Source organism: Triturus cristatus, chromosome 5_2 (assembly GCF_964204655.1).
Source record: "Triturus cristatus chromosome 5_2, aTriCri1.1, whole genome shotgun sequence".
NCBI lineage: Eukaryota > Metazoa > Chordata > Amphibia > Caudata > Salamandridae > Triturus > Triturus cristatus.
The window spans coordinates 959965689-959989291 of record NC_140588.1 but is presented as its reverse complement, the minus strand read 5'-3'; the positions used below and the strand labels follow the sequence as shown (position 1 = coordinate 959989291).

Genomic DNA, 23603 nt, shown 5'->3' with positions numbered 1-23603 from the left:
CGGCCTTTTTTGTGATGACAACGGGAGAAATCCAGGGAGAGGCCTCCACTGGCTCAATGACTCCAAAGGCAAGCATTTAATTGATGAGACTCTTAACTTCCTCCTTGACTACAATGGGCACACGTCTAACCTTGTGTTGAACAGGTACAGAATATTTTTTTAGTAATATGCGATGGGCATACCATTTGAGCTGGCCAAGCTCCTATCTAAATACGTCATCTTCCCCCTTAAGGATGCTCTCTAAACTTTCGTCTTCAGTGACCATGACTTGCATGGGTGCCCTTGGGTTGACTATAATTCATAAGTCATATTGGTGCACCCACCCTAGGATAGCTGGACCACGTTCTTCTACATAAACTTTGCCCTGAATCTTTCTGTTGGAGAACATAATGAGAGCCTCAAAATAACCCAGGATATCTATTGACTCACCTTGAAAACCAACAGGGGATATGTCTTTCGAGAGAAGCTGTTTGTTATCCCACTTCTCATAAAAAAGACATTTAGGAATGATGGTGAATTTTGACCCAGTATCAATCATCAGGCACACGTCACATCTGTCAATGGAAAATATAGCCTTGGGTCTATTTTTCCTTCTGTCATCATCAATAGGGACCTCACCAGACTCAACTAATAAGATTCTGTCTCCATCGAGGTCATCGGCTTTTCCTGCCCCTTGTACACTAGCTGCTGTGGGGCGGAATTTGCTTCTGCAAACTCTGGCATAGTGACCAATGCGACAACACTTGGAGGCAAAACAAAATACCACAGGCGTGTATATCGCTGTGAAGATCCGTTGCCCCGGACGTGAGGAGGAAACACCCAGGCAGCCTCGGTGAACATGTTGCTATTGGGTTCACACTGTGGAAGGTTGCCAGGGAAACTGATGTATAGGGAACAAAGAAAATGGGCAACAAAGTGCCCACGCTGACGTTGGGTGTCTTGAGGTAGCGCTTACACAAGTGTTGACGTTTCGTGTTGCTGAGGACACACGCAACCGCGAAGTGCGTCAACGCAGCAAGGATTCCTTAAAGAAGAGTTGCTTGCAGCCCGAAGCACATAGATGCCTCCTAAACATCTGGGAACCCACGGACCTTACCTCTTACACTAAGCAATGGTCAACTCTGGCACTAATGATTGCGAAAAGGAACATTGCACAGCACTGGGGGGCCCATCAACCGCCCACACTGGGAAAATGGGAGGAAGACTTAGATTGGTACATGTATCGGGAGAAATCAGTCTATGTTGCCAGAGGATGTCCCAGGAAATGGAACGGGGTGTGGGGGGCCTTGGAACCAATACAGAGGGAATATCTGTACTCCACCGGCACTCTGCATGAAACTGAGACTCTTGCGACCCCCTAATTATCTTATATTATATAATGAAACCTGATTCCATGTGACCGAAGTCGGAAATCCGGAATATGTCTTGTCTCTTGCTCTTGAATTAATATGTGAATTTTGTCGATGATGTTAATAAAGAATTATAAAAAAAAAAAAGAAGAAGCGTTGCTAGGATGCAGTTCCTGGGGCGAGAGACTCACCGTTGTCCTGGAGACACTGACGCGCTGAGTGACAGCTGATGTCACTGTGGGCAACGGCTATGACCATACGTCATCGCTGGGGAGCTTATGAAGGAATGGGTACTTTTTAGGCAATATTGGTTTGCTGCAGTGCTACGGAGTCTGGTGAACAGGAGACGCATCTTCAAGTTGTGTCACTGCCATCCGCTCTCATCCGGGTGCTCTGCGCTCTCACTCTGTTCTGGAAACACGGCAGTAGCAGTGCAACCCAAAAGAAATGGGGTTGGTTTGCCCGCAGGGGTCCGAAGAGGATCGTCGCCAAGTTGTGGTAGATGGACTGAAGCAGACGCGGTGAGTAGTTACAGAGACCTTTATTATAAGTGCGGAGACAGACGAGAGCAGGAGTGGAGGTGAACTGCTTTGGAACAGAATGCTCATAAGCAAGTACAAACATAGAATGGGAATGCAGGTACATTCTTAGAAACACTGTACATTCTTAGAAACACTAGACTGGGATCATGTACTACAATTACCAAGCATAAAAAGGTACAACGATAGTACTGATAATTGTTAACAAAAGTAACTTTAAAAGCTTAAACCTCCATGTACCTGCATTCATACCATTAAGTAGACCAGTTTACTGCTGCACAAATCATGGTATCACTGAAATGCAGGAAAACTTAGTCTGTAACCAATACATTTTGCTGTGCTGTGTCTGACCATCAGAAAACAGAACATGCTGCATTAATGTGTAGGTCATGTTGAGCACCTGCTGGGGCATGTATGATCTTCCACTGTTAATTACTTTGTTGTTTTGTGTTGTCACTTTCAATCAGAGGAAGTCGACGATGACTCTCCAGTCACGATGGCCCTCGCTCGAGCCAATAGCCTTAGCAATGCAAGGAGTATGGTGAATATCTACACAACCACCGAGAGTAAGTGCTGTTTGTTGTCTTCTCATTATTTAGTGCTTGATAAATGTGGCAGTGTATTCAAGGTCCTCACATTCAGAAGGCGAATAAGGCAGCCATGTTGCAGTGTCAATAGCTGGGGGCTGGAAAGGACACTGTACTTCCTCTGGGTCTACAACTTGGGCTCTGCAGCCAGAGGGACTGCCACTAGAACCATAATGCTTTCACGATTTCTGATAGTATGTGATGAGCTGTGGAATTTCAAGACGAGAATAGATTCTAGAGAGAGAAAATGGCGTCTTGTATAAGTATGAAATGCCAGACATGAAGGCTCGACAGGGAAAGCCAAGATGTGCAGCTGCCTTCGGAATCAGCTGCAGTTGCTTGGTCAAATATGTTTGTAGACCAAGGTGAAGAGTGTTCAGTACTCCAAACATGAGCTAGAAGAAAGATTAGAGAGGAAGATTTTTGTAATCGTTCTTTAATAGACCGAGCACTGGTAAAGTCAATAGGTCTGAATTTAATTGCCCATTAACACTATATTGAGAGATAGACAGAAAGGAACAAACAGTAGCTGGCTGAGAGTGACATAGTTGGAAAGAAGTCCCTCATGCCGTTCAATGCAAGCACTTGAGTGGAGGTGGAAAAATACACGCAAAGGAGCAGGTTCACCACTGCAAGCGCAGGCACAGTTTTTGGAGCTAGCCAGGAAAGCATCAGGTGCCATAAGAGCTCTCAGTTAATTATGATGTGTCAACCTAAGGACCTAACCCACAAAGGGTCTCCACACTCGTGGCGCAGGTTCTGCAGTTGAGGAGAGTATCCGCACTCAGGGCGGAATGTCCACAATGAGAATTTTCATTGTGCGGATTCCGCTCCGAGTGCAGACACTCCCCCATAACTGCAGGGCCTCCGCCACGACTGCGCAAGGTTCTTTATGAACCAAGCCCAGAGTTTCCGGGGTCATGAACAGATCCCAGAAAAAACTTTAGTCATTTTAAGCACTTATGGAGCTGTGGTTTTTGTCTAAATGTCCTGGGGTGCATGGACCTTTGTTATTAGGTCCTGTGGTTACTTTGCAGCCAGGTTAGAGGTAGATAGAATCACACACTGCATCATATTAAACACTGAAAATGTGATTTGCATAAACATTCTTGATAGTAAATCTTTGCATATATTATTTTATGTGGTGAAATGTGGCACCATCCGGGAATGTTTCAATATTGATATGCATTGTGTTTGACACTGTATTTTGCAAACGACCTAACATTTGCTAAGTCTAGCCCTCGTCTTGTGTTCGGCGTATAGGAGTGTTAATGCGTTTTTCGGATACAGAGCTTGCAGGTGTGCAAACCGTTAGTGGTGCCTCGTGCACTAGTGACCCAGGGTACTTTTAGGGGGTTCCCTGACCTGCGGGACCTTTCTTTACTATGTGCCCTCTGTTTTTTGTGAGGCCCTTTAGAGGGTGGCACTTAATGCATTTCCATCTGCCATTCTATTTGCATTTGTTTATTTGTGCGTAGTAGTTAGTGGTGTGTGTAATAAAATACTTTACCTTTTTAAAAGAAAAAGAACTGACTGGACAGTGAAATATTGTGTTTGTTGCATTGCTGAGTTCTGAGTCTGTTACCCACAGTACTTCCCATCAGTAAGTATTGGACTGCTTTTCCTTACTACCCTGAGAGTCTAGTGCTAAAAAGGGGCAATTCGTTCCCAGATGGGTGGGTCCGAAGAACAGAGGCCCCAAGACGCCAGTGGCGGAAGACCCCAGTTGTTACAATTGGGTCCTATTACCTCTTATCTGCTCTGGGACCCTCTGACCCAGACGCATTACAAGAAGAGAAACAAAGAGCATTAGATGGAAGATGTGTAAAGAAAAGGACACTACGTTTGTATTCAGGAAGGAGCAGGCTTGGGCGTCAATGGCTGGTTTTGTAGCTGGAGTTTAATTGGCTGGTAAAAGGAACCAGGGAGCCCAAAGCTTTTAGTTGTGCTCATGTTATGATCCCAGAAGGATAAAATATAAACCCATATGGAGAATGGACAATAATGTGAAGCATTCTTGTGTAAATGAGTTTATCAGAGTTTGGGGTACAAACTGTTTAGTAACAACAATATAGGGGATGTGGCCGCCCACAATTGCTAGAAGGAAAAAAAGAGGCTCTATATCTGTCACATTCAAGGATTATTTACAATGCAAACAGGAATAGTATTGAGTAAGCTTCCCTCATCAGTAGTGTTTGCAGATATTAAAGCTGTTTTGACTGAAAAGGGAACTATTTGCTGGTTCTACAAGTTTGCTAGAAAATAGCTTGTAAAAGGGATTGAATGTTTATATCACTGTTCTTGCATAAGGGTCCATCAGAGCTTTGATAGCTTCATTATATCAAAACCAAAGGAAATGATGGACGGAGTGTTGAACGTTGCAAGCACTCACCCCCAGTCAACTGATCTGGGTTTAATCCATCACCGTTCTTTAGCCCACTCTGCTACCCCAGTTCAGACATGGCCATATGCAAATCAGTCTGACCCTGTGCCTCATGGGAACAGTCCAGCCCGAACTGCCAAGCCATGTCTTCCCTGGACCAGAAACAAGCTTCCTAGGACCGGTTTCTGGCATTTCAGCCGTCTTCAGCCAGGCTTGCTTGAATCCAGTGGCAAAGTGAGCAAGGGACTCTGGATTCAAGCAAGCCTGGCTGAAGACGGCTGAAATGCCAGAAACCGGTCCTAGGAAGCTTGTTTCCGGTCCAGGGAAGACATGGCTTGGCAGTTCGGGCTGGACTGTTCCCATGAGGCACAGGGTCAGACTGATTTGCATATGGCCATGGCTGAACTGGGGTGGCAGAGTGGGCTAAAGAACGGTGATGGATTAAACCCAGATCAGTTGACTGGGGGTGAGTGCTTGCAATGTTCAACACTCCGTCCATCATTTCCTTTGGTTTTAGCTTCATTATATCTCCATTGAGAACATGTTCCAGTATTCATGATATTAAACAACACTATATTGAAATTGACATTGTACCTTTTTTGGTGTATCCTAACTACAATGAAACTATGCTTGATCGACATTTGCAGTATATAGTTTATATGGTTATTATTGGAAATTATTTTGCTCATCTCATGTGACATGTAGTTTAAGGTTATAAAGCCAGATTTATGGGATCTTTGGAAGGATTATAAACATATAGAGACCATCCATATGTGAAATAACACTAGCTTTGCCCTTGTGTCCACAGCATACAATAAGCCGCATACAATAACCCAACAGCTTCTTGAGCCTGAACGGGCGAAGGAACTGAGTAAATCTACACCAGCCCTCCTGTCAGAGGTAAGTGTGCTTCACACACTCATGCCGATGCTTGCTTCTTTTGGTTTTGGGGAATCTTGGGTTTGAATTCAGACATCGTTTGTGACAGTAAGTATATGCCATATTTAGATGACGGATTTAGATTTAATTTACACATGCTGCCTTTGAGAAATATATATTGTCATGCACATACATCCAGGGTTGTAGATATTAAAAACCAATAATGCTAATTTGAGAGGTTTTCTACATCTAGAGAGATCAATTTATGAGATAATGACATTTGAGATAATAAGTAGGATTAGATGCTTTAATCATGCATATTTATGGTATTATAACTCACCGAGAAGTTCCGTCGCTTCAGCACATGCCCATAAGTCAAGCGCCTTTATAAGGTAGCATTATCAATGATAATTGCCCTTATCCTGATATAAAATACGTTTGGATGTATGTTGTTTAATATAATACTTTCTTTGCTCTAAATATGCTTGATGTCCTCTACTCCCCTTCCCCCACTAAACATCACTGTAGATTCAGTTTTGCACTGAACATGAATTATAAACAAACCTTAATAAATAACTTTTTGGAAATGGGAGGTTAGAAGGTTAATTATTGCTACCTTTTGTTTGTTTTCCCTCTTATTTTACCTTGAAAGTAATTTTTTTCTTCAGTTTCTTCTGTGATTTTTTTTGGTTTTAATTATATAGTTTATTTTTGTCTTATCCTATACATACTTTACAAATGATAACATTTATGATATTTTAATAGTTTTTGTCCAGATTCTGTGATATGGTGAGAGGTGATACCTCCTAACTCATTAAGAAGTACACATCCTAAACAGGTGACTAATAGTCCATTTACCCTGCCAGCGCCCAGATTCCATATATTTTGTACTGGGACAGCAAGTGCACTAACCAACAAACAAAAATGCCAAAAGTGGCATTTGCACTTCTCATTTCATTACAAGACCAGAGGCTACATTATGCAATAACTTTTATTGCTGCCCAGACATGCAGCCCTTTAAAGTGTAACAAATGCATCACAAATAAAACATTCCAAATAACATAACAAAGCGCCATGGCAACCAACTATCTTCCTCTTTTATTTGCTACTCCTGGACAGTTAAGTACAACTTCTTCTTATTTCTCTAACTTTGATGTTTTAGAACAGTTGATATGCTTATTTAACCACTAAGTTACATATATACACATTTAAGCTGTTTATATACAACACTGTTAAGTAACTGTGTATTTTTAGACTATTTTTTATTATATTTAAAACCATTTAGTACGATTGACCCCTCAACAGGTAAGAGTTTCTACTCGTCAAGGAACCCCTTCCAATTTACGGTTGAGCCCTTTACCTTCTTGCCGATCAGAAACTGACAAGGCTCGACTTTTACCGATCTGAAACGGACAGGCTCGGTTTTTACTTATCGAACACCAGACGCGCCTCCGCAGCGAGAAACCTGCTTTCTTTCAGGCCTAAGCTTGCTGCCTCACAAATCCGTGCTCTTCCGGCTTCTCCAGAGGAGACCCTTCTACCAAATTAAGATCTTTCCCCTTCAAATGTGACCCGCAAGGCAAAAATAGGGGATCTCAAGGCCCGCTTTTGGCTTGCGCTGTGCGTTTCCATGGAGACGCACAGCGCTGAGCCAACGGATCAGGACCAGCTGTTCTTTCTTCCTATCAGCACGATCATTTTAGTCATTCTTAACTTAACCAATAACGTTTTAGGGGATTAGAATTAAGTTTATAGGGAAGGCTTATTAAAACAACATCCCAAGGACTTCAATTCTTTAAAAAAATCAAATAAAAGGGAAAATATAAAGACAATATGTCTCAAAAGGATTCTCGACCTACTAATGAGACCCCACTCACTGAGAACTCACTAATGAACCTCTTTGAGAGGCAATTAAAGTCATCCCTAAAGGAAGCTGTAGAGCCAGCACTTGCGAAAAGAAAAAGGAATACTCCTGGCGAAGACCCAGCACTCTCTTCTGAAGAGGAGCAAGACACTCTCCTCAAGAAAGGCGGTAAGGTCCTAAAAAAGTCTAAACACATTGAGCCTCATGGTAACCTACGTGCTACCAATGACAGGGTTTTATCTATTGGTAGCCTGTGTGATACAAATGAACTAGGTGCCCCAAGCGGCACAAAAAGAATGAGCGACCTTAATGGCGCAAAAAGCACCGGTGCCCTTCGCGGCACACAGAGACTCGGTGCCCATCGCGGCACAATAGACTTCATCGAAGATGACGATGATTACCTGTCTCCAATCGATAGTGATGATGAGGCCGACTAATATGTTTTCGATCCCCAAGAAAAATTTGATGATGACCTCCTTGATGAGGATCTAGGGCAACCTAGCAACACCTCTGACTCTTTTAAAGACCCATGAGATGTTTAACCCCTCCAGATCACCCACCCTAGAGGTTCCAACTGGTGGCCCTTAGAGCATGTATCCAAATTTAATAAGGCTTGGATAAGAAAGCCCCTTGAAAGAGATTCACGTAATCTCATGAGGCCTGAGTGTCCAAGACCCTTTTTGGACAACAAGGCGGGCATGACTCCCAACCTTGATCCTGAATTACTGACGTTCCTATTCAAAACAGGTAGAGATCCTCATAAGGGCCTGGAACGCTGCCTTAAGCAGTGCCAGGATAAGCTTCTGGACACACTTGGCCCCCTTGCTAGGATCCTGGACCTTGCCGAGGAATCCTCCATGAATGGCATTCCGGTGGATACCGAACTCCTGCGAGGATGGAGTCAACGTGCCACTTCCCTCCTCGGAAAGGCCAACGCCAACCTGACCTCCGAAAGACGTAGGGCCATCCTAATGCGTATCAACTCCAAGTTGGGGGACCTAGCAAATAAGGATGTACAAGGAGACCCAAACGGTCTACTCTTTAGAGAGACCTTCATTAAATCACTTGGAAAATACTTGTCCACATTCTCCGCCTTTAACAAAGGCCAAACAAACATGAGACGCATGTTCGCAGGCAGAGTTTTTGGAAGGGCTGACAGGGCAGGACTGGCTGCCAGTCGCGGATACAACATGTCCTCATACCAACAAAACCAACGCGGATACTCAAGATAATACAGAGAGAACAATAACTTCTTCCCCCAGAGGGGCCGCAACACTCGAACACGAGGCGGAAACACTCGAGGAAGATTCCAAGGCCAAGGACAACAAGGTAAGGACCTCTCCTCCTGGATCCCCCACCCCCCCAAAGGTAGGGGGAAGGCTCTCTCTTTTCAGCCACAATTGGTCGTCCATAACGAACGATGCCTGGGTCCTAGACTGTAAAAGGTTTCAAAATAGACTTCATTACTACTCCTTACCAGGCCATACAACCCAGAGGACTTACCCTAGACCAAGAACAATCCAGTCTAGTAGATACAGAAGTGAGTCAAATGCTAGCCAAAGGGGCGATTCTCATCGTTTCAAACTTTGGTCTGGGCTTTGTAAGCACAATCTTTCTCGTAAAAAAGAAAGAAAAGGGCTAGCGCCCCGTAATAAATCTAAAGGAATTAAACTCCTTCCTTGTATACAGACACTTCAAAATGGAGGGTATACATCTTCTGAGAGATATTCTCCAAGAGGGAGATTGGCTCATAAAACTAGACCTCAAGGACGCCTATTTTACAATCCCTATGGATCCAGATTCTCAGAAATACCTAAGGTTTGTATGGAGAGATATAACCTATCAGTTTTCCTGTCTCCCCTTCGGCCTATCCTGGGCTCCTTGGTGTTTCATAAAGGTCCTGAGGCCAGTGGTGACCTCTACCTAGACGACATTTTACTGATGTCCCAAAGCCAGGAAGAATTACTGATTCACATGAAATGGACTGTGGACCTTCTAGAGAGTCTAGGCTTCATCATCAATGTAGAAAAATCCATAATGATCCCTTCACAAAACCTAGGGTTCCTAGGTTTCCAGGTGAACACACCTCTAACTCAGTTACAACTTCCCTTGAAGAAATTATCAAAGATAAGGAAAGAAGTTTCTTATGTTTTATCCAAAAACACAGTGATCCGGAGGGAACTAGCAAGGGTAGTAGGGCTCTTATCTTCATCCATTCAAGCAATTTCCTCAGGTCCCCTTCACTACAGGGCCTTACAGAGACTGAAATCTACAGGACTGAGGAAAGCTCTTTGGTACTCACACACCGTTCCACTGTCCCTGGAAGCTTGAGAGGACCTCTTATGGTGGCGAAACAACTTAGACAGTTGGAATGGGAAGGCAATTTTCGGAAATACTCCGAATCACACACTGGAATCCGATGCGAGCAACATAGGCTGGGGTGCCAGACTAGGAAAGATGGAAACCGGGGGGAAATGGTCCAAAGAGGAACTCACCTTACACATAAATTGTCTAAAAATGCTAGTGAGCTTGAACGCTCTAATGAGCTTCAAGTCAACCCTAAAAAACAGTGTAGTTTTAATCAAATTAGACAACTTTACAGCCGTCTCCTACATCAACCGCTTAGGGGGAACAAGGTCAAAGCTTCTAGCAGATCTAGCCAAGAAAATGTGGTATTTCTGCTGGGATCACAAAATAATTGAGAGCGGAATTCATCCCAGGTCATCTAAACACAAGGGCAGATTGGAACTCAAGGTTCCTAAGAGACTCGAGCGACTGGAAACTGAATCCTTCGGTCTTCCAGAGAGTTCAAGAACTATGGGGCCCCTACGAGTTAGATCTTTTTGCCAGCAGGCTGATCTTTCAGATAGATCGCTTCTTCAGTTGGAGACCAGACTCACTGGCAACTGGAGTGGACGCTCCTCTCCAATCATGGAACACACTAAGTTGCTATGCCTTCCCTCCCTTCGCACTAATCCAGAGATTTCTCTTGAAAGTTCCAATGGAGTGTTGCCGCATTGTTCTAATTACTCCCTTTTGGAATTCTCAAATATGGTTCCCAAGCGTGATGGAATTGGCGCTAGAAACTCCACGCCTTATACCCAGGAGTTTAGACCTCCTTCAGGGCCCAGAAGGAGAGGTACACCCTCTTCTCTTAGAAGGAAAGATGAACCTTCTTGCCTGGAAGATTTCAGGGGTTCAAGAAGATCTGGCCTTTTCAGGAGAGGCTAAAAACCTATTGGATGAGTGATAGGCTCCGGGAACAAGGAGAAGATACATCGGTGCATGGAAAAAATGGTGTAATAGGTGCCTAGAAAAGGATATGGATCCCGTGGACGCACCTGTTGTAGAAGTAGCAAACTACTTAGCAGATCTCTTTAAATCAGGATTTTCGTATAGAACAGTAAATTGTTACAGATCAGCAATTTCTGCAGGGCATTCCTTGTTAAATAACTTCTCTATCGGTACTGACCCCTTAATACGCAGAGTGATTAAAGGAATAAGACTTAGACGTCCGCCTAAGGCCAAATATGATTCATTATGGAACGTAAATCTTTTCTTCGACCTTTTTACATCCTGGCTTGATAACTGTCTCCTTACAAGGAAACAACTTTCCATTAAGTTAGCTACACTTCTGTGCCTAATATCTTTTAGAAGAGTGTCGGACGTTAAAGCGTTAGAAATATCTAATAGGATTTATTCCCCTGATGGTGTATTATTCGACATATGGAAAAGGACCAAGACAATGTCTGAAAACATTTTGTACCCTTTCTTTTTTGACTGTCCCAAACTTTGTGTGGTAAGTTGTATGACCGTGTATGAACAAAAAATGAGTGTTTTAAGACCTATGAATGAAAACCAGCTACTGATTTCCTTTGTTAACCCCTACAAGGCAGTCTCTTCTGCTACTATCTCAAGATGGGTTAGAACGGTGATGTTGGAAGCAGGTATAGACTTATCCAAGTTTGGTGCTCATTCTTCCCGGGGGGCTATGGCCGGTAAGGTTTTCTGGGGTGGAGGTTCCCTTTCAGATATCCTTAAAGCAGCAGACTGGTCAAATGCTTCTACTTTTGTTAAATTTTATCTTAAACCTATAGAACATGTAAGCAATGAAGCATTGGAGAGCTTTAAACTAGCATAATGTAGCCTCCGGTCTTGTAATGAAATGACGATTCTCCAATTATCATACAGAGAGAATCTTGATTTCATTAAAGACAACGGAGGCTGACATTATGCCTCCCACCACTCCCTGGTGGATGATTTATCAAATGTTCTTTATATGAAATTTGTCTCTGTTGTCATATTTTTTTCCTTATTCTACGTACGTGGAAATAGTTTCTACCAGTATTCCCTTTTTTCTTTCAGACTCTACATCTTTGTAATCAACTCTTAATGACGTTTACCCTGGAAGAAGTTGTCAAACCTTTTGCAGCTCTAAAAGGAAGATAGTTGGTTGCCATGGCGCTTTATGTTATTTGGAATGTTTTATTTGTGATGTATTTGTTACACTTTAAAGGGCTGCATGTCTGGGTAGCAATAAAGGTTATTGCATAATGTCAGCCTCCGTTCTCTTTAATGAAATCAAGATTCTCTCTGTATGATAATTGGAGAATCATCATTTTCCACTCATCAGTTGGTGAAAATATCAGTGCAAAATCGCCTATAAAGCATGTAAAAGAGGATTGTGAGAAATGATGACCGTAATTATGAACTAGTCTGATAAATGCAGTAGAAAGTGCTAAATTTTTCTTCTGTATTTACATGTCTAACTTCTAATTTGGTGAATAGCAGGAGCTTTCTCTTGCACATATCGAGGAATTACTCAGGAGAAGCTGGTGTCAGAGTAAGGTGGCGGGGCAGCACCGGGGGAGGGAGAGGCACAGCGACGATAATAACAACACACAAAAACAAATAACTTACCTTCCGTATCGCCACTCTTCTGCCCTTCTGGCTCCACTGCAGCACATGCTTAGGCTCCCAGACACCCCTACGGCCACTCCAGACGTTGCTGTTATGCTCATGGCAGCATGAGAGAAGTGCCAGCATTGGCCTGCGCGCCCTGGATTTGCGCTCCCAGAGAGACTTGGAGTCTGTGTCTGCAACCCGAAAACGCAGCTCGGGTTGGACACATCTCAGTGTGCATGTTGGTTTAGCCATCCTAAGACGGCCGGCCAAACACACATTCACCCTTAGCAGCAGTGCCCACCACTCCTCCTATATCCATCATCACGATGGTCCGACCTCTATGCTTGGCCCTATGGAGAAAAAGAATGATAAGAAACCTGTGTTATTATCATTTTATTTTACAAGTTTTTCCCTTGCTGGCGAGGGGGGGGGGGGGGGCGACACTCCTCCGCCATAATGGATTAGCCCCTGCTGGAATTACTGCAAGATATGGGGCATCATCTCTAGGTTAGCTCAGGGCATTGTAACTCTGGGGATGTTTAATAATGGTGCAAGGCAGAAAAAACATGTCCGCAGCATAACTATTTTTACGCCACACACTATTACCGTCACATTCACTAGCAGGTCCTGTCTGTTACTGACTGACAAACATTAGGAATCTACCGAAGTACTGAAGAAAAGAATTGCATCTCTAACCCTTAAACAGGCTTGAAAAGGGTAACCCACCCTATGAAAAATTAATAAAAGTACCATCACTTTGTGCATTATTTTTAAACTCAATTAGTTATCAATGTTATTAGCTGAATTGCATCATACAGAGTTGAAGAATCTAAATATTTGATTTAATTTATTTAATGATGTAAGCTGTTTATGATTTCATATTAAGAGCACCATTATGCATGGGCTTGTAAAAATGGAGTGGTAATACCATTTTTGGACCCGGGTGTGGTATTACAGGAAGTGGAATCTTTCCTGGTAAAACTGAGTGGTATCCCACACCCGGTAAAATTGGTATTCTCGTACCGTGGTACCTGTGCAGACAACATGCAGAAGTACCAAGGCCACACCTCGTATTAAGGCTTTGCATGTGTAAAAGCAGGTATATCAGTCAGTACTGTCTGTAAATTGAGATGCCATCTTTGTGTTTTTTTGGGGTAGACCGAGTCTGATACAGCATCTGAGATCAGTTTTCAGTTCAGCAGGCACCGGAAGACCCGAAGCAGCGGCAGCCACTCGTCTGATATGGCGTCAGTGTCCTCGGTACGTACTCTAAAGTCTGAAGAAGTACTACGTTGTAACCAAATATGAGTGCACCCTGCACGAGTGAAGGAATTACCGCGTGGGAGAGCCGCAGCTTTGAGCCCGCGCTGCAGATTCATCAAGATTTTGCCTCAGCGCAATATCAAGCAAAGTGGTGCAAAGTCTTCATAAATTCTTTAATTCTCAGCGCAAAATGTTTTTGAATTGGGAAGTTGCCATAAAAGTAAATCCAATATTACTTAGAACTGCTTTGCATTACTTTGCATCAAGGGCCTGTCCCTAGGCAGTTAACATCCACCCAACCACCCGCTCTATCTGCTAAAATTGCTATACAGAGCTCTGCATTAACAAAATGGCTCCTGGAGGCAGGTGTTAAGGAAAATGTTTTAATTTCTCCTAACGTTTCGCAGATTGCCTTTATGAAAAGTTTTAAAGCTAGTTTAAGCACAATATTTTGTACTGGAAGGGCACTCAGTAGCCTTTTTGTGTGCGAGGGATGGAGAAGAAAGCAGACGCACTCTTTCTTAATAGATACGCCTCGGCAGCGCTCTTACTCTCAGGGAAATATAGCGCAGGAACTTTAGCCTGCACTGCACTGCAATAAAATGGTATAAAAGTGCGCCTCCATGTTTTAATGCTGTTGTGCTGCCCCTGCGGGCCAAACTTGTCTGTGCAATTTGAAAAACCATGTGATGTGATGGAGGGCTTCTCCATGTCGGGAAGTTAATGCAAAGCATGCAGTACATATGTAGTAGCAAGTAGCACCTAAACGAGCACCAGGGAGTTCTGACAAAGGAGTGTCGGCGGTGCAGTCATGGAAAAGTCATGCAAATGAGGTGAACACCTTCAGGTCATAAATTTACCTTATTTCTAAAGATGCTTGCAAATGTAAACTCCATCAGTGTGATCCAGGTATAAGGGCTGCAGAAAGTGTTTTCAAATGGTGCCTATTTAGGAAGGGAGGGCATTTCGAAAAGTGGGAAAGACATTTGTGAAATGTATTGTAATTGCATTTATATAGCACTTACAACCCCTGACAAGACGTTGAAAGCACTTTGTTTGTGGTGAATAGCAAACTACTCCGAAACCCAAGGTTAGTCGTTAATCCAGTGGTTACTGGTTACTCTTGGTTATTGGTATTAGTCGCGTGGTCTCAAGGAACCCTCCGATGCATTTACTTTGTGATAGATTAAATGAATAAGCGGTGTAAACTTCCCAAGTCTACTAATGAGGATAACCTTCAGATATGTCAGGGGTTATGGAAAACTGCTGCACCCCACTATCCTGGATGTCAATTAGGGATCACCAGGAGTCGCATCTGCAACCCCTGCCTTGCCCCTGGCGACCCTTGGCATTGCTTCTGCAACCCCTGGCCCAGAGGTGGCAAAATAAATACTAGAAACACAGGGGCAGCTTAAACTTGTGGACGTTAAGTGGGCTCCACTTTCCTTGTTTTCTGTCAATATTATATTGCACAAATAGTGAATATTATATTATTCATGTCAGGTATAATAGAAAATGGAATACATTTACCTGGAATATGACCCTCACTGGCAGCTGAGATAGGTAAACAATTATTTTAAATGCATGTTGTGTGCACGCATGTGCGTGAGAGTCTGTTTACGTGAGAGAGAGTAAGTATGTGTGTGTGTAAGCATGTGTGTGTGAGTGAAAGTATAGGTCAAATGGCGTGTGACGTCAGTTCTGCTACCCCTGGCATTTTGGGGAATTGACGTTCATGCCCAGTATTCTCTGTGAGCGGCATACATTTCCGTATGTACTTTCTGAAATGCATAGGTAGCTCATGCATATACATGTCCGGGAGCTCCGTGGCCGGATCACAGTGCTTTGTAATAGGTCAGCACACGACAGAAGGTCAGATGTCTCTGCTCGCTTCCTTGTAGCTCCTTGCACCGCACATATTGGCCGACATCGGGGTAAATTGTTGCCGTTTTCTGCATTTTTTTTTTAACTCTAATCTGACCTGGCATTAAGAGAGGGGGCTGCTGCAGTGTAATTTGTTTGTATGGCGCTTATGAATGAGCTGTGAGGGTTCAGGTTTGGTTCAGTACCTGTTTGGGATTCTGCCCTTGCCCTCTGTCCTCCTCCCCCTTCCTGATTATCTTATTGATGTGCGTCACTTTGCAAATTTACGACCCTAACGATTGGAATCTCACTCCTCAACCGTCCTTAAATCAAACGCTGACTGACACGCAATTTGCAGCCAGTCCTCGCCGGCTCCTTCTCCCGCCTCCGGGCTCGGTGGCATCTGTCAGCGCTTGTCATGCGGTCTCAGAGCTCCAGGCTGTCTAACTGTATAATATTCGTCATTATCCTCACCCCTACCTCTTTGGCCCCCCTAATAGATATATGTGTGTCAGACAAGGTGTCCGACACACAGATATCTCGTAGTGAAGTTAAGAAAGACGTGACCCTACAGGGCATCCCCCAATAAAGAGCAGTGCCTCGGTTCAGACTGCGCCAGCTCTCTACTGCCCCCTCGTGGGCCTGCACTGACACTGCGCTCTTCTCTCCACAGATCAGCAACAGCGTGCTGAGTGTGTACAGCGGCGACTTCGGCAGCGTGGATGCCCAGGGCATGGTCCAGTTTGCCCTGGACTACGACGAGAAGAACCGAGAGTTCCAGATTTACATCGCTCAGTGCAACGATTTGGCGGTGGTGGATGAAAAGAAAGCACGCTCCGACCCGTTAGTGACATTTCTTTTCATACATGTTCTATTATTTGTGAAATTCACCGAGCGCTGGAAACAACAGACAACTCATCATGATGCCATAGAGTTGTCTAATATTATTGCCTTGCATTAAAGTGCACTGCCCCCACACCATTTTCACATCAGTGTTATGTAATTTGCATCCTTGACCTTTGTAGTCATCTAGTGCATAAAGTGTACCCCTCAGTACATAACGTGGCTGAGGGGTGAAACTGGCATGTCCATTTGCTGTCTATGCCCCTAGGGTGCTTTGGTATTACAGAAAGGGGCGCAGATCCTTGTGTGGCCCCATTTGTAAAACAGCGCTGGTGCACATCTAGCTCCACACCAATCCTAAGGGGACACAACCCCTTGACTCTGCACTTCCACCATATGAGGGGACACAGGCCGTAGGGTGGCTCTCTGACTGTGCACCACAAAGCGCCTCCCAAGGGTGCGCCATGAAAGGAGAAAAGAGGGCCCCAGGAATCCCCCTGCAGGGGCGTGCAGTCGCTCATTGCATCCGCATGCAGGGGAACAATGGCCCCGGTTTAAAGTGTAGGTTGGGTGCCACCTGTGAAAAAATGAGCGCTGATTCAATCAGCCTTTCACCAATGTGCTACCTTATGGGTAGTTGCGACTTCTCTGCTGCCGCATTATATGGGAGCACGGTCCCTGCATGTGCCAGGCACACCTAGTTAAAGGTGCACCACGACGCAAAGAGGGGCAGTGTGCCTCAAGTATATTATGTCCTCAGGTGCACTGTTTGGAGAGGTGGTTGGTTTGCAGCCCTGTGCTTGCACAGCATTTGTGATGAGACTCAGGCAGTTCTATCTCCTAAGTGAGATGCAATATTACGCATGCTGCTGTTCGTCATGGCTAAAACACATTGGCAAAGCCAGTAGCTCTTACAGAGGCGAAACCTATTGGCTTTACCAATACTTATTTAGCCAGTGTCTGCCAAAGCCACTGCCTCCCACTTGCAATAGCCTTTCCTATATTTATACTAGGTCAGGCCAAATGGAGGATATAGCTAATGAGCTCTAGACGACCATTCCCAGACGGATTATACTAGGAAGGTGCATGGAGTGAACAACACAGCATTGCCCTCACAGTCCATGAACGGGGAACGAATCCATGGCATGGGGGCTATCCCTTAAGCCAGAAGTAACCCAATAAAATAATGTCCAGTCTGTCTTGGAAGCCTGAGAAGAGGGTAGTAACTGGTAATGGGGTAGAGATGGAACAGAGCAGGAACGAGGATCCTCCTGTCGATGGAGACGCGGACTCACCTTGAATCCCATGCCGTCATGGAAACTTTGGAAGCGTTCGAGCTGGTGTAAATAAATCCTCAGAAACTACATTGGGGGGTGCAACGGCAGTTGCAGAGGAGAGGACAACATCTTGTCTAAAGCAAGGACTTTAGCCAAGCTTATATCCTTTGAAAGCGTCACTGAACTCATGTCTTGTACTATGAACGGAGAGTGGTAGGCAGAACACTCTCAATTACCAGAAGAGAAACAGGCACAAATGGTTGCGACCACCCATGGAGGGTAGAGTGACCGGAAAAGAGAAAAGGAACAGGGTAGGTCTAGTTCTGTGGCCACATAGCAGCTCAAATGGTCAAAAACCCTCCATGAAAAAGCTGATTTAAAATAACTAGACTGTTTATCATCTTTACCCGTGTCCAAAAGCCATGAATAAGGGAAGCCAAAGACATTCTTTGAAATAAATTCTTTGCATGGCTTAAGTGTAACAAAGGAACTGGGATAATCAGACCTGAAGAAAAACCATCATTGTGCAGGATGTTGCTAGGTGGCTGGTGCACCATTAGTAATACAGTCAGTGCTTAATTTGAGACAGTGGATGCCGGTGGGGGGTGGGGCGGGGGAGCACTGGCAAGAAAAAAGGAGTCTGATAAAGATGGAAAAACCGTCACAAAGGAAGAAAGCAGGAACCTGCAAGAGTGAGATAAAGGGGCAGGGAGTGTCTGGTGGTGGATTAATGGGAATGAAGTGGATTTAAGACTGTGCAGCCCTAGTATTCGGTGCTGCTGCATTTAATTGCACACGCTGCAGGTTTTCTGAGCAGAGTGTTGGGCACCAGCACTCATTCTTGTACAAATTAAGCACTGAATGCAGGCTGCAAAATCATGGACCGTGGTGGGGAGCAGTGTTCCTTATTTGATAGGGCTAGGGAAGGGTTGGGACGTAATAAAGCAACAATCAAATGTGAAGATTTTCCAAGGCAAAGGACAGACGCTGGGAACCAAATGGGAAAATCTATGGACGTTTGGCGTCAAGATTTCTGCAAACACAAACTCCGCCTCTGAAGGCTTTACAGTCCCTCTTTGCATCCCGTTGACTGAAGTATGGTCCCCTTGAGACATCCTTGTAAAAAAAAACTGTTTCAGTTGAGGCTGAAATGCTTTATTGAAAAAATTAAGACTGTGAGATCAGGGATAAGGGGATTCCCCCATATATTAGCAGTGGAGCTAGGGTCACTTGTACAAGGCAGAGCCCAAATTATCCAACACATGACAACATTCTCACTAAGAGAACAAGCAGGTGCCTAGCTGAGCCTATGTGAATTAGTGGATGGCCTTTTTGAGTACCAAAAATGTAAATAATTTCAACTGAAGAAGTGGGTTTTCAAACTGTCACATCTTGGGTGCCAGGATGCCGCACATCTAAGTCTAGGAGATGGCCACATCAAACAAGCTGAGGTAGAAAGAGAAAGGACCCATGGCTGCAACAGGTTACAGTTACACTGAAACAGGGGGTTGTGTTTACACCGTTTTACATCCCTATGGTATAGTAAAAGGAACCTGAGGGCACTTCATGAAATCATAATCCTATAAATGTTACTTTACATGGTCTTTCCCCGCCCAACCTTCTGGATCTGCACGGGACAACAGCACACAGTCTAGGTTGATTCATCGCTACTCCGTTTAAAGAATTTAGGTCCGATGATTATATACCGAGCAAAAGTAGATTGTGTAGGGTCCCAAAGGAAAGACGCCTGGATAAATGATGAGTGAATAATATGGATCATGGGATTTCATTGAGGCTCATTACCACAACACATTTATCATGTTTCCTTTTCTTGTATTTTTTTTTTCTTGACTCTTCTACTTTCACCTCAGGTAAAGATGGAGTAGCCCCCTGAATCCTTTCTCCATTGAGTTTGGTTTTTAATTTAAATGGTTACATTAATGCATATTGTTGTATCGTTTTTCTAGCAAAGACCTGATAAATTCAGAATTAAAGCAGAAAACCAATAATTTTGGAATGGTGCATACATTGAGCGTGGAAAACCATTAGGAAGTGTTGTGAATGGCTTTGTGGAAGCTCAGAACTTTCCTAGCGACCCCTGGTCCTCACCTGCATAAACCATGTTTTCATCCCTAACCTAAAGCGTGCACATCTGGAACATCTATCATACTTGCAGATTTTCATAAGTTTAATCGGTGGCTATAAATGTCATCAGATTCTTATTCTTTGAAGCAGTTCCTGCTACATGAGGCCCACAGGTGCACTTTTACTCAATTAAGCATGTAATACGTGTTGTGAAACAAATACATCATTGTTAACAGGTCAGTAACTTTTTATATTATTATAATCAAAGAAGACAAAAGAAAGGTGAAGAGGAGACAAGTAGGAAAAATGGTAAAGATCAAGGTATTAAGAAATAAAAGAAAAATTGAGTGCACCTGGGACTAGATTTTTAACACTTAAACCATAACAAGTTACTTCCTTAGAAAAGGGAATACAGAATGTGGGATTGTACAGAAAAGGACCACTGCCTGCCACCTCAGTTCATAAAAGTTTATTTGGACTAGATAGTCCTTAAACATGTAAAATCTCCATAAATACAACTCTTAAAATCACAATTCTTGATTAAAATTTAACATGCAATTCATACATTTAAAATTCATTGATCCATCTGTCATTCCGTGTAACGTACTATATATCATATGATATTTTTAAAACAGGAATTTCAGTTCTATTCACATTTATGGGTTTCTTTATCATTTTGGATGAACTTCCCCATAGCACAAGCTATATCTAAATTACTAATTTCTGTTAGCAGATCTACTGCCTGTATCCTATTTTTAATACCATACTTTTTAAAAATTGGGCATAAAAAATCTTTCTGTATATCCAAAACCTTCTGACAATCCAATAAAATATGTAAAATATCACTCTCTTGTTTCATTGAACAAACAGAATACCTAGAGCCCCGCCAAGCTGGTTTCCGGCTTCTCACTCCACGGAATCTGTGATCCTGGCAGCACTCGATACACTTAGAGCTAACTCAGACAAGAACATCCCTCAGGCCCTGGTGCTTCTAGATCTGTCAGCCGCTTTTGACACGGTCAACCATAAAATCTTGTTGGACCGTGTCACGCAGGCCGGGATACAGGGTCCCGCATTCAACTGGATAAAATCTTTTCTCGAAAACAGGACTCAGGCGGTTCTCCTCGGTCCCTTTATGGCCCCTAAGCTTTCCACCACCTGCGGGGTGCCACAGGGCTCGTCCCTGTCTCCACTCCTGTTCAACTTATATCTTAAACCATTGATTCATTCACTAAAAAACAGAAAGGTTACTACTTTCAACTATGCTGACGATCTTCAGCTAGTGTTCACCTTGGACTCCGTCGATTCAGCTGCTGAATTTCAAGCTACCATGCTTCATATCCAGCGGTGGATGGACCTCAACCATCTCAAACTTAACCCAGGCAAGACTGAATTGGTTCTGCCTGGGAAGAGTGAGATTCTATGGGGCCACCACTACTGGCCTACCGATCTAGGAGCCACCCCCAACCCCTCATCCACTGTGAAGAGTTTGGGGGTCACCATTGACTCTGCCCTGTCTCTTAAAGGCCAGGTCAATACAGTGGTCTCCTCATGTATCTTTCAATTGCGTAAAATTCGCAAGATCGCCCATTTGCTATCTTACTCAGCACTTATACAAGTTGTCATCGCCTTGGTCCTCTCACGTCTCGACTTTTCCAATTCCATTTACCTTGGCCTGCCCCTGCTCCTACTTAACCGTCTCCAACTGGTGCAGAACCAGGCCGCAAGACTAATCTTTAAACAGCCTAACTGGCATTCTGCCAGACCTTGGCTATTTAACCCCTTCGCTGCGGCGGGAATTCCGCCGCAGCGCGGGGGGGCAGCGCGGTGGCGCTGTGCTCATGACGTAGCCACTCCGTCATGAGCCACGGTTGAGCTGTGCTCATGACGGAGCGGTTCCGTCATGACTCCGCCCAGTTGCGTTGTCCCCCCGCACAGGCGGGGAAACAGCGCCGCGTGGGCGGAGCGGCCGCCAACGGTCGTGGCATGACGGAACCGCTCCGTCATGAGCACACGGCAACCGTGGCTCATGACGGAGCGGTTCCGTCATGAGCGGGGAAGGGGTTAAACTTCACTGGCTCCCTATGGCCCAACGTATAGCATTCAAGACTAGTTGTCTGATATTCAAAGCACTATATTGCAGAAGTCCTAAATTCATCAGCGGCATGATTTCTAAACATATCCCCCGGCGCAATCTGCGCTCTGCCCATCTCCATCTACTGACTCTCCCCCTCTTCAAGCTCAAACGTCAAGGGGGCCGCATGTTCTCCTACCTCGCCCCTAAATTCTGGAATTCCTTACCCCTAGCAATCAGGAGCTGTGACAACCTGTTAGGTTTCAGAAAAGCTCTCAAAACTTGGTTATTCATGCAAGCTTATGCATAGGTCCTCCCGCTGCCAACAGTACTCAAGTTTAGCGCCATGAAACCTTCTGGTGTCCGTGCGCTTTTACAAGTTCTTTATAACATAACCTAACATGACACGTTGTTCCCAAGCTACAAACACATCTCCCCTTTCTGTCCATCATTGCTCTTTTTACCCCGTTGTTAGCATAGCAAGGGTTAACATCAATTCTTAGCCATAGTAATTCTCTTCTTATCCGTCAACAGGGTACTCTATCAATATAAGGGAAATGCTGTTAATTTTGCCACGAGTTAGCCATAAAACGTACACATTTTTTTCCCATGAGATAGTCTCGGTCATGGGCTCGAGAAATTTCTCGCCCAAGGCCCTAAGTCCCCTCCTATCAACCTCAATTTGTAAATTCAAGGGGCACAGCTTAATCCTCATAATTCTACAGGCTTTAATAATAATTACTCTTATCCTTTTTGCCCACGTTAGCTCGCTCTTCAGTATCTCGTTTCTATACCACTGCGAGATTTTATGATCTTATCCCCCGCCCTGGCGCTGCCAGAATTTTAATAGCGCCATGCATGCCGTTCTACCCCATGATGTCATTCCGGTTTCTAATCTCACTGCCTGGACCATTGAGGACTTGGGTAATGATAATATGTTTGTCAAACATTTTCCCTCTTTGGCATCCCATCCATTTGTACCACTCAAATATAACACTTCAGCTCTGTATAGGAATTGTGGTGGTATCATGTCTGTATAAGCACTTAAAACCAGTCTGTCCGACTTTTCACCATAGTCTCCATACATTTTCTTTAGACCACTTACCGAAGCCTGCCACCTAATTTAGAAAACAGTCTGTAATGGCAGTTATATTTCATCTTCTTTAGGAACTGTTTATGTTAACTGCATATATTTTGGGGACACTACAACAATTTAAAAGCCTCTTTAAAGACACTATTTTCCATCCTGCTATATATTTACCATTAATGTACCTGTCATTAATGTTTAGCTGGAGACAAGGCTAGAAACAACAAGCAGCGAGGAGGCAAACCTAATTTGTGTCTCAAAGCATAAGTACCAGAGAACCTCTCACGTTTTCTGAAGCCCAGCATGAGGACCTTATCAAGTTACGATTTTGTTTGTATTCTGGTTCCTGTAGATTTCTGTTTTTCATTCTATATATGTGGCAGTACAAGTGCAAATAGGAAAAGATAAAATCATGCCTGACCTAAATGCTGAGATGGTGTACACTGTAGACTTATTCTCTAGGGACCCGATTCACAAAAGTAATCTGAGACAAAATCCTAACTTTACGACTTTCAGTATTCACAGAAGGTATTTAGGAGTACTAAAGTTAGGATCTTTTCTCAGTCAATCTTAAGTTTTGGTCTCAAGTTAAACTTAAGTTTGTC

At 43.9% G+C, this 23603-nt stretch overlaps 1 protein-coding gene across 2 annotated transcripts in view; it reads left to right on the top strand.

The window, feature by feature from the left end:
• LOC146829470 (synaptotagmin-like protein 2) overlaps positions 1-23603 on the top strand; it is a 704022-nt gene that overhangs the window by 567497 nt on the left and 112922 nt on the right. For both annotated transcript variants that reach the window (XM_085608155.1, XM_085608153.1), the window contains exons 8-11: positions 2356-2454; positions 5667-5758; positions 13665-13766; positions 16306-16475. In XM_085608155.1, coding sequence (XP_085464281.1) covers positions 2356-2454; positions 5667-5758; positions 13665-13766; positions 16306-16475 — 463 coding nt within the window. The remainder of the gene's footprint in view (positions 1-2355; positions 2455-5666; positions 5759-13664; positions 13767-16305; positions 16476-23603) is intronic.